This window comes from Cervus elaphus, chromosome 12, assembly GCF_910594005.1.
Source record: "Cervus elaphus chromosome 12, mCerEla1.1, whole genome shotgun sequence".
NCBI classification, from domain to species: Eukaryota; Metazoa; Chordata; class Mammalia; order Artiodactyla; family Cervidae; genus Cervus; species Cervus elaphus.
In genome coordinates this window covers 49,652,523-49,664,638 of record NC_057826.1, presented here as the reverse complement: position 1 = coordinate 49,664,638, position 12,116 = coordinate 49,652,523, and the positions used below count along the sequence as shown (strand labels likewise).

Here is a 12,116-nt window from a genome sequence, read left to right as displayed (position 1 = left end):
AATCTCATTTTTATAGGTTCTGAGTGCAAAAGTAGTCACAAATGCTCGAAGTCCTGGGGCCAAGTGCTATGGCATTGTAACTATGTCTTCAAGCACAGAGGTGTCCAGATGTATTGCACATCTTCATCGCACTGAGCTGCATGGACAGCTAATTTCTGTTGAAAAAGTAAGCTTGCTTAACTGTTTGAAGGATAGTAATTCTCAATTTAACAATATATACTAGTAAGGAGAAAAATTGGGAATGATTTTTATTTTTATATATTCATTTTAATTATTTTACTTCTGTTTCCCAAATTTTTTTACCATCCACATACTTTTTACAAACATAAAAATGTAACTTTAAACTTACATATTTGGGACTTCCCTGGTGGTCCTTTGGTTGAGAATCTACCTTCCAGTGCATTGGATGTGGGTTCGATCCCTGGTTGGGAACTAGAATCCCACATGCCTCAGGGCAGCTAAGCTGCAACTACTGAGCCTGCCAATATCAACTAGAGAGCCCATGCATTCCAGAAAAAAAATAAAATAAAATTTATATTTTTTTTCTTCCTGTTTAAACTTTTCAGGTTAAAGGTGATCCTTCTAAGAAAGAATTAAAGAAAGAAATTGATGAAAAGAGTAGTTCAAGAAGTTCTGGAGACAAAAAAAATATGAGTGATAGAAGTAGCAAGTAAGGATTTATTTTGTCAATTAGCCTATTGACTTTTTTGGTACACTGATGAAGTAGTTCTCATTTTGTTGTTTTCTTGTGTGGGGTGGTATGGTCAGGACACAAGCCTCAGTCAAAAAAGAAGAGAAAAGGTTGTCTGAGAAAACTGAAAAAAAAGAAGGCAAGGATACTAAGAAACTAGAAGGTAAAGATGAGAAGAATGATAATGGATCAAGTGGCCAGACTTCAGAATCGATTAAAAAAAGTGAAGAAAAGAAACGAATAAGTATGCTATGTATCTTTCTTCTCAGTCCCTTTTTAATGCATCCTACAGCTTAATTTTTACAGTGAAAGGGGAAACTTGAGAATACAATCTAGATAAATATGTAAACTTTGTTGTTAGATGTCACTGTGGTAGAAAATGAGATCTAATAGGACTGGGGAAACAGCTGTCTTCTTCCACCTAAGCCCATTTACTGTTAAATCTGGGCTGACTGAAAATGGTCATTGAATAATAGCTATATAATTGATCTTTTGGTATCTTTGAAAGTATTTACATTAGTGGATCAAGTTTTAATAACTCTTTACATTTCTCATAGAATAAGTTTTTTATATCATGTTTTGGTTTGTAAATATTTGGTTGTCTTAAGAATTCAGCATGCTTACATTATATTTTCTTTTTGATGGGAATATTTTTAGATATTTGCTTATCTAATTTTTTTATTTTAGGTTCAAAGAGTCCAGGACATATGGTAATACTAGACCAAACTAAAGGTGATCATTGTAGGCCATCAAGAAGAGGAAGATACGAGAAAGTAAGTCCCTGAGAGGGATGTTGTATACTATTTTGCCTGTTTCCAAAGGAAGATAATTCAGTTATCTCTAACCATTTTGCATGTGTCCATGATAGAAAATCTAAGAAAAGGGGAATGTCATTATTCATTTAAGCTTTTTAAATTACCAGCTCAACTTGAAAAAAAAAGAATTATTTTAACTTCTAGTCCTGTTAACAATTTTTTTTTTTCCTATAGATTCATGGAAGAAGCATGGAAAAGGAGAGGGCTAGCTTAGACAAAAAAAGGGACAAAGACTACAGGAGGAAAGACATCTTGCCTTTTGAAAAGATGAAGGAACAAAGGTTGAGAGAACATTTAGTTCGTTTTGAAAGATTGCGGCGAGCAATGGAACTTCGAAGGTAGGAAAAGAGTCTGTTTTATACCTGTTTTTAACTATAGGTATATCTTTAACATTAGTTATAAACCAGATTTCTGAAAATTATATTATAGAAAGATATTTGTCACTTTTAAGAAGTAAAACCTAATGATTTCTTTAGTTTGCATAGTGTTTTACAATTTACAAAATACCTTTGCATCTATTATCTCTATCTCAACAGTTCTATAAGGTTAGTTACATCCATTATGTAAATGAAAAAAATGGAGGCCCAGAGAGGCTGAATGACTCTTCCAATGCCACATGGCTAATGGGTGGCAGAGTCGGGACTCAGACCCAGGTCTTCTGACTCCAAGTCCAATGCTCTTTCCTCTACTCCAAAGCTGCCGCTATAAAAAAACATGACTTTGAAGGCAAATTTTGATTTTGATATAAGATAGTCTTAGTGTAAGCTGTAGTGGCCAAATAATACATTGACATTTTAGGAAAAATTTATTGTACTTTGAATTAGAGCCCAAGTAAAGGAAGATTTAACCTGTGAACCTTACTGTGTTCAAACTCTGTCCTAAAGCAGGCATCCTCTTTAAAACAAAATGAGAACAAAACATTTCTACTTTTAGTGGCCATATCTCAATAGTTCATCACGAGTGCCAGTTTGCTGTCAATTTTTGGATGCCACTGAAAGTTTTCTTGTAAAAGTGTTTCATAATATAAATTTCCAAATATTCTGTATTGTTGAATGGTCACTTACAGAGTTTCATCTATTCATTCAGAAGGGTGCTAGGAACTACCAGCGATACTTTTAGCAACTTAAATAATACTATGATTGCCGCACAGTTTACTAAAAGGAAATAATTCTTGCATGCTGCTGCTGCTGCTAAGTCACGTCAGTTGTGTCCAACTCTGTGCGATCCCATAGACGGCAGCCCATCAGGCTCCCATCCCTGGGATTCTCCAGGCAAGAATACTGGAGTGGGTTGCCATTTCCTTCTCCAGTGCATGAAAGTGAAAAATGAAAGTGAAGTCGCTCAGTCATGTCCAACTCTTCGTGACCCCATGGACTGTAGCCGTCCATGGGATTTCCCAGGCAAGAGTACTAGAGTGGGTTGCCATTGTCTTCTCCAGTTTTTGCATACTCAGAACCTTTTTTTTTTTTTTTGATGAAGTCTCAGTATGCTTGCCTTCCTGTTCAGATGACCACAACTGAGAGAAGAGTGAAATTGGGAGTTATTAGGCAGTACTTCTCAAACCTATCAGACCAGCACTCATTTCATAGTAATAAAACAACAAAAAATTGTAGCACCTTCTTTACTAATCTGAAATGAAGTTGATATGTAACATACTTACTATACAAATGTACAAAAAAGAACAATATAAAGCTTTAACTCTAATATGAAGAAAACATAAAAGTAATTTATAATGAAGCATATATTCCAGATATGAATGTTTAGGCATGACGCTCTACAAGATCTAATGAAGTAGTCAGATGTTTGCACCTCTCTTAAGACTCAGTGAGAATGTGACAGCTACAAACACAGATTGATACCGGTTTGTCATATTGGTGAGTCAAATACCAGGAGTAGTGTTGATGTTATGAAATGACTTCTGAAATGGTGAACAACTCTTGGTGAAGTTCTCAAGAAGGTGTAATTTTTCCTCTTATTTATATGGAGCTGCATTCCTGGAAACTTTAGTGTACATAAAAGGCCAAAGGAAATGAAACTAGCATTTATTAAAAATGAGTTAAATGCTAGGGCCAGATTTTTTTTTTCTAGAAGTGATTTTGTTTGGATGACATGAATTACATTATGGCATTTGAAAGATATTTGGAGTGTTGGATGGTTCTTTGTGCTGTGTGTTCTTGACTATGCCATGCATCAAGTGATATGTAGAATCCTTGGTCCCCTTAACTAATTGCTCATAACAGCCCCCTTGGTCATTGTGATAATTAGATATGCCCCTCCACGGGGGCAGTACTGAACCATTGAGAACCACTCCGGTTACTAGGAGAAGACATGCTGATTGACAGAATACACTGGGTGCCTTAAAGTGAGGAAATGATTAAAAACAAACAGAAAAGTAACCCACTGTTAAAAGTCTTAATATAATAATTTAGTTGAGCACATATTTGAACTCAAAGAAATGTGTTATCTGGAGCCATCTATTATGGGTTGTGAACACTCCAAAAGAGGCCTTGAGGGCAGCCATTTAGTATAGCATTTGCTGTAATTCATGTTGGTGGCTATGATCCCAGTTCAACAAAACTAAGGCTTACTTCATTTAAGGAGATAGAATATATCCTAGATACTGGAAATTTTTCTATCAAAAACAGAAGTTTGTAGTTTAGTAAATTCATATATGTAGAATATCCTTTTAAAGATGTTGACTAATTAATGGGCTATTATAGTGGGATTTTTATTTAAACAGGAATCATCTAAGAGGCAACTACTCTGTAAAATTGTTCAGGTGACAGTCTTAAATAAGTGACAGTATTGAAATCTGTTTAAAGTTTTATTTTGAGTTCTCTTTCCAATTACATTAAAACTATTTAGAATGAGTCGAAGTATAAAATTGCCAACCTCAAGGAAAAATACAAATTCAAAAGCTATTCTCTTTCACACAGTGCTAGCATAATTTAAGTATTTCTAAATACTGATTTTTGTTAGACGAAGAGAGATTGCAGAAAGAGAGCGTCGAGAGCGAGAACGCATTAGAATAATTCGTGAACGGGAAGAACGGGAACGCTTACAGAGAGAGAGAGAGCGCCTAGAAATTGAAAGGCAAAAACTAGAGAGAGAGAGAATGGAACGCGAACGCTTGGAAAGGGAACGCATTCGTATTGAACAGGTGCAGTCAGAAAATCTTTTCATCTTAAATAACTGACCTTTTTCAAACCCTGTGATTTTTGCCCTAAAATTTGCTTTACATGCTGTAAAGCTTTTATAGAATAAGTTCAACTAATGAGCATTTATTAAGTGTCCCTGAGATAACAGTGAATTAGGTGCTAATTAAAACTACATTTAGTCATGACTTTGTTGTAGCCAATTGGTAATAACTTGAACTCTGCGATATCATGGCAGCCTAATAGTCTGAGCATAGGACTATGAGTCCAGAGTAGTTGTAATCCAGGCTCTGTCACTATCCCATTCTTAGAAAATAATAACTATTTCCTTACTTATTATAGTGGGAATGATTCCCCAAGGCTGGAAGGAAATAATGCCTCTCTTTGCAGAATTGCATCCAGGGTTTTAGGGCACTTAGTCCTATTAATAACTTTATCTCTAATTACTTTTAGGTGCTTTTGTTTCAAATTATTAAACTAAATCTGACCTTCCAAATTACTTGCCAGCTTTCACCACCCCGTCTCTGTTATTTTTAATGTTACAGAACAGTAGTCATAGCTTAGATGTAATTACTGAAGTCAGATTTTTTGTCCCAGGTTTGTCTTTTGCCTGGTGCTTGCTTATGATGTTTTCTTAATGATAGGATTAAAGCAAGGTTGCATATATACTTACCTTATGTTTTCATTTTGCATTGGTTGGCTCTTCCTTCTGTGTTGTCTGAAGGAACGTCGTAAGGAAGCTGAACGTATTGCTCGAGAACGAGAGGAACTGAGAAGGCAACAGCAGCAGCTTCGTTATGAACAAGAAAAAAGGAATTCTTTGAAACGCCCACGTGATGTAGATCATAGGTAGTTGCTTGCTTTCTTTAACAGTTAAACTTGTTGTCTTATTCCTTTCATGCTAAGACTATAGAATTAGTACAGGCACCTGTCGCTGGAATAAAAGGTCATGATCAAGAGGGATGGGAATGATTGCAGTAGTGAATTGAACATCAGTGGATTTTCAGGTAGATGAAAAATCTCCCCATCCCCCCCACCCTCCATTTTCCTTCCTTTGCCAAATGTTTTCCACTGTGACTTGAAATATTGAATACATGGTAGACTTTAATAATGGCTCTCAAACTCAGACCCATTTTGAAAATTCTTACAGGGTAGTACAAACAGTACAGAAATCAAAGTCACAAACTTGGGAACACTAAAATATAGATTCTGTTATTTGTTTGCATTCATGGTTCTTAATAGCCTTCAAAATATAGTAATTTAATTTTCTTAATATAAATTCTGTGAGATTTAGTTCATTGTGTTGAGAAATAAGTAGAGCAGAGCGAATGAATTGTGCTTGGGACTAACCTCTCTATCCTTTCCAAAGTTAAGTATAACCAAAAGTGTTGTATGCTCCTGGTTAGAATTTTATTTTAGAATGGTATCAAGTATTTGTCTTATCTGCTTTTTTCATTTAGTAATTTGAAAACAGTTTTTCAATTATTTTCTTTTCTGTGAAATTCCTCTAACACTATATAACTTTCTGTAATTTGCTAATTTTTTGCTAGCTTGTTCTTACAAAAGAATGTTTGTCTTGAGTTTATTAGCCCTCTGTATCCACAGTTCCTAGCATGTGGTATGTATGACTCCAATAAGTGTTATTTTGTTGCTGTAAAACTAATTTATATAAACGAGCAAATGTTTTTCTTCAAGGCGGGATGATCCTTACTGGAGCGAGAATAAAAAGTTGTCTCTAGATACAGATGCACGATTCAGCCATGGATCTGACTACTCTCGGCAACAGAATAGATTTAATGACTTTGACCACCGAGAGAGGGGCAGGTTTCCTGAGAGTTCATCAATTCAGTCTTCATCTTTTGACAGGTAAATGAATATGTTGAAAATTACTGTATTTGGTGTATGAGACTTGTTAGTGATAGTTTGGTTCTCTATTAAAATCTGAAGTACAGGTCATAAGTGAGTATTCAGAACAAATCATGTTTGGTTTTTCTATTTGTTAATGAGAATGTGATTCTGTATTAAAAATTAGTTTTATAGGCCACCATAACATGCTTAAGTAGGTAGGCTTTATCTTCTTAACCTTTAAAACTAAGTGAAAGTATTGTTACCTTTGGATTTGCCTCACTTGTGAAGAACAGTAAAATATCCTTTGGTTGGTAGTGACTTGAGTGTTTGATGTAATTTCCCTTATATGCCAAAAAACCACCCTTCCTGCCAGACATTTAGCTCAGTTTAAAAGAACATAGGTTATTATGCTCAGTCATCATCGTGCTCAGGCATGTCTGACTCTTTGCAACCCTGTGAACTGTAGCCTGCCAGGCTCCTCTGCCCATGGGGCTTTCCAGGCAAGAATAGTGGTGGGTTGCCCTTTTCTCCACCAAGGGATCTTTCCAACCCAGGGATTGAACCCATTTCTCTTGCATTGACAGGGAGATTGTTTACCACCAAGCTACCTAGGAAGTCCCATTATAATCAATAATTGTGGCTATTTTGTTCACTTTGCCTTAAGTGATTTTTTAAAGAAGGTGTTCTTATTGTAGATTATGCAAATAAAGTTAAGAAGAATCAGACCAAGTACTTACTTCTCAAGACCTGTGTTCTTTGTTTCGGATAACAGGAGAGAACGTTTTGTTGGTCAAAGTGAAGGGAAAAAACCACGTCCTTCTGCACGAAGAGAAGATCTAGGTTTTGAAAGGTATCCCAAAAATTTCAGTGATTCCAGAAGAAATGAGCCTCCACCACCAAGAAATGAACTTCGAGAAACAGACAGGCGAGAAGTACGAGGAGAACGAGATGAGAGGAGAACAGTGATCATTCATGACAGACCTGATACCACCCACCCTAGACATCCTCGAGAAGGAGGGCCCAATCCATCTAGACCAACCTCCTGGAAGGCTGAAGGAGGCATGTCCACCGACAAACGGGAAACAAGGTTATTTGTGTAGTTTCTAATGCCCAGCTAATGTGGTAATAAAGCACTTGGGTTTTTCAAAAAAGGTTAGAGTTTGATTGTATATGTTCTCGAATTTTGTTTAACAGAGTTGAAAGGCCAGAACGATCTGGGAGAGAAGTATCAGGGCACAGTGTAAGAGGGGCTCCTCCTGGGACTCGAAGTAATGCTTCCGGCTATGGAAATAGGGAGGGAGACAGAGGAGTAATCACTGACCGAGGAAGTGGAGCACAGGTAAGTGCTTATGACAGTTTATTGTCAACTCTCCAGAAATAAATTTAGAGGACTCATTGAGACATTGTATTTATAGTATCATTTGGGCGTGGCCTAGTTAGATTGGCATGATTGGCAGACTCATTTCTCACGAAAGGTCTTAATGCTCCTTGTATTTTTTAAAAAAATATTTCTTACTTGTTCCCCTGCATCAGGTCTTAGTTGTGGCCTGCAGTGCGTGGGCTTCTCTAGTTGTGTGCAGGCTCCAGAGTAGGCGCGCTGAGAAGTTGCAGTGCATGAGCTTAGTTTCCGTGTGGCATGTGGAATCTTAGTTCCCTCACCAGGGATAGAACTTGAGTACTCTGCATTGGATGGCGGCTTCTCAATCACTGGACGGTCAAGGAAGTCCCTTTTGTATTTTCAAGACAGTTGAACATAGTAGTCCAGAGAAGCAGGATACTAGCCCTGAAGTTTTTTTTTAATTCTAGTTTTATTGAAATATAATTGACAAACAGAACTGTGTAAGTTTAAAGTGTACAACATAATAATTTGACTTAATCCCTGAAATTTTTATTAAAATTGCTGCTGAAATTTGAGAATTGTTATATTTGGTAGATGAACCTTCTTAATGATGACTTTGGCTTTATTTCTTTTTTAAGAAATTGAGATTTTCAAACTGGATGGAAAATCTTTGACCTGTACTTGTGTTTCTGTCATCTTTTTCCTTTTTTTTTCTTCCTTTAAATAATCCTCTTATCTTTCCTCCTACTTAATTAAATAAAGTGTAGAACTGAAATAAAACACTTGTTTCTTTTTTGTTCTTTTATTTTTAGAGGTAGGTAAGTGGAATATTTTGTTGTTTTTAATTGCTTTTTACTCTTGTGACACTTATTGACTTGAATATTTTGTAAGTTAATGAACAGAGGACATCTGTTTGCAATTCAAATGAGCAAAAACCTTTTACCTGATTTGAAAGCATTCTGTTGATGAAATAACTGGCATAATATAGGTTGACAGTAGTGAAGATAGAGTATTCTCAAATTATATACAGAAAAGAATTCTGAAGTGTATGTATATGTATGTATCCATCCTTCAACTTCTATTATCCTCTGGTACTCTGTGGTTTTGTAACAGCTTTTTACCTGAAAACTTTTTAATCTCTAGGCATTCTAGTTAATACCGCTTTTTGTTTTTCACTTCATACAAAACACATTTGAAACAGATTTGGGCCTGCTGGGATTTATAAGTTTCAGTGTTTCTAGTAAGTAGAAATATTCAGTAGATCAATTCATTGAGCTATACCCTGAATAGAACTTTAAAAAATTTATTATATAATCCAGATATTCTGCCTTATTTAGAGTAAAGTTTAACACAGTCTCATAGACTAGCCTCTCTGCATTCAGTTACCCTTTTTGCAAAAGGTATCTTTAAGGAAAAGATCTTATTCCTCCCTTGGAAATTTAGTTTTCATGGTGTTGGTCTGTAAGCTGTTCTGACAGCAGTATGTATCTGTAGAGCACCTTCAGATTTCTGTAGGCTTTCATGACTCTTTTTTCCCCCTCCCTCAGATCCTTAGTTCTCTGTTTTTGTTTCTTTATGTTCAGTATTCTTTTTTTTAATAGTCATGGATGTAAGGCCTTGTAAGAGTCATAACAGTAACTAGTACTGTGAATAATAAGATGACAGCTCCTATTTCTATGTGGTATTTGCATGTGGATCATATACCCCAGTCTGATTGTCTTAAGGTTTTGATCTCTCAGTATGCCTTCTTAACATATACAGAGATCTAGGCATTATATATAGATCCAGAAATACTCAAGGGTCAAAAAGTACATGGGTGTTAGAAGGTATAGAAATAACAATGCTGAATCATTTTCTACTTTTCTACCTTTTCTACCCTTGTAGCCTGAGTAGCTTCCCAGTTCAAAGTAGATGGAAACCTTTTGTCATATTATTTGTTCTTTCATCTTCTCAGACATCTTAATTTCTTTCTGACATGAGAAGTACACCAGCATAAGTAAATTGGCCTGAGGCTGAGGTTGTCCTGACTTTTCTTTTAATATGTTATTCTTTAGCACTATCCTGAAGAACGACATGTAGTTGAACGCCATGGACGGGACACAAGTGGACCAAGGAAAGAATGGCATGGTCCACCTTCTCAAGGGCCTGGCTATCATGATACAAGGCGAATGGGTGATGGCCGGACAGGAGCAGGCATGATAACGCAACATACGAGGTAAGTAGTTAATCAGTTCAAGTTTTTCTGCCAGCATACAACCAAACCTTTATCCTTTAAAAGTCATTATGGTTTCTGAGAGATTGAATTACAATGAGTAACAACCCTAGGTCTGCCCAGATATTTCTTCATATTAACTCAAAGTCTCCAGGAGATTATATGCAGGGTTTGTGCTCATGCCCTGTTGTTAATATTCCTCATTATAAGTTAATTAATTGGTATTTTGGCATAATCTTGATATAGGTATGTATACATGTCAGAATCCAGTAGACAGGAATATTAATTTCATATTGGAACAATCTTCTTGTTCACTATCATTACAAAAATTTTTTTAGAAAGGAAGAAGAAACTGAAAGTATGTTCTGCTTCCTCCTTTCTCAAATAGCTCTATCAAAATTTTTGGACATTTATCCCAAAGCCTGTTCAGATGCTAAGAGATGAGCTTTATTTTCTCTTCACACCAATATCCATTGTGACCCTTCAGCTGGCAAGTATTTGGCCTCTCTCTTCTATACACTTCATTCTTTCCCATTCATCTGTCTTAGAAGAGACATTGGCTTAGCTCACTGACCCAGGTTACTACTATTCTATTGGTTGCTTCCACCATCAAATTTAAGTGAGTGTTATACTTGTGCCTGCCCAGCCTCATCACTCATTCTTTTTTTTTTTTTAAAGTGGAGGATAATTGCTTTACAATATTGTGTTAGTTTCTGCTGTTCAAGGAAGTGAATCAGGTATATGTATCCATATATCCTCTCCCTCTTGAACTTCCCTCCCACCCCCTACCGCTGTCCCATCCATCTAGGTCTTCACAGAGCACCTAGCTGAGCTCCCGGTGCCTCAGAGCAGGTTCCCGCTAACTCTCTCTCTACACATGGTAGTGTATATGTGTCAGGTGTGTCCCGCCCTCTCCTTCCCCTCCCCTTGGTTTTCAAAGGTCACCCATACATTTTTTCTTGATAAATACAGATTCCTTTATTTTTTTTTTTAGTTCTTGGGCTCTTTGGTGATTAAACCCTTTTTGATTTTCCTTTTTTGAAACATTCTTCTGTTTTTTTTATTGGCTCCTTCACATGGTTGGATTTTAGATACTATTCTTTATTGTTTTATACTGTGATCACCATGTAGATGCTTGGATGAATCAAAATTCAAGGTCACAAGCAAACTCATTCCCCTCCTGTTTCAGATCTTTATGTTTCTGTTGTCTCCAACTTCTTTTAATTTTCCAGTGCCAGACTGGAAAAAATATGGGCCTCATCTTTATTTTACTCCTTGCCTAGCATAAATTTCTAAGTATGGTTCAGTTTAAAAAAATATTTGTGGTAGCTTTGTCTTCTTTTTTATTTTAGCTCCTGTCGATCTTCCCAATATTTTTCTCTCCTCCATTTTTTCACATTATTTCTAAATTTAACTGTTGAGACTATTTTCTTACACCATTTACTTGTTCCAGAACTACAAACAGCTTCTTTAGATAACTTAGCCTGGCATCCAAGCCTTTCTTTAATCAGGTTTTATCCTTAAACCATTTCACCATGGATTTTTATCTTCCGAATTTGTTACAGGGTTTTGGGGTGGGTTTTTATTCCTATATTGTTTATTCATACCTACTATGTTGCATTATTCATATAAAAGAAATTCCAAAAGTATTTCTTAAATGATGTCCTGTAGTTCAGAGGTTCAAGTTCCTAGTTGATGCTGATGCAGATCTGGGGACCACACTTTGAGAAGTCCATTCATATGCAGACCATTGCATGGCTTACTAAGAGGCAGGGGTTTAACACAAGACTGCCAGAGTTGATATCTTTACACCACTGTTTATTATCAGATAATCATTGTGACCTTAGGCAGGTAACTTAAATGCTGTATCACTCTTCATCAGGAAAGCGGGGTTAGTAATGGTACATACCTCACAGAACTGTTGAAAGAAGTAAATTATTTAATATGGGTAAAGTACAAAGAATAGTGTCTGTTAAATGATAATCACTTTTTAGGTATTAGCTATAGTTATTTTCTCTTTTGTTCTCTGACATTTTTTTCTTTTAAACCTTTTTTC

At 36.1% G+C, this 12,116-nt stretch overlaps 1 protein-coding gene across 4 annotated transcripts in view; it reads left to right on the top strand.

The window, feature by feature from the left end:
* SLTM (SAFB like transcription modulator) overlaps positions 1–12,116 on the top strand; it is a 43,531-nt gene that overhangs the window by 30,342 nt on the left and 1,073 nt on the right. For 3 of the 4 annotated variants that reach the window (XM_043919276.1, XM_043919275.1, XM_043919278.1), the window contains 11 exons: positions 17–166; positions 567–670; positions 769–935; positions 1,379–1,464; positions 1,681–1,844; positions 4,486–4,666; positions 5,386–5,510; positions 6,357–6,527; positions 7,282–7,596; positions 7,704–7,848; positions 9,903–10,063. In XM_043919276.1, coding sequence (XP_043775211.1) covers positions 17–166; positions 567–670; positions 769–935; positions 1,379–1,464; positions 1,681–1,844; positions 4,486–4,666; positions 5,386–5,510; positions 6,357–6,527; positions 7,282–7,596; positions 7,704–7,848; positions 9,903–10,063 — 1,769 coding nt within the window. Of the gene's footprint in view, positions 1–16; positions 167–566; positions 671–768; positions 936–1,378; positions 1,465–1,680; positions 1,845–4,485; positions 4,667–5,385; positions 5,511–6,356; positions 6,528–7,281; positions 7,597–7,703; positions 7,849–9,902; positions 10,064–10,448; positions 12,113–12,116 lie in introns of those variants that run through there. The other variant, XM_043919277.1, reaches the window with a different exon arrangement.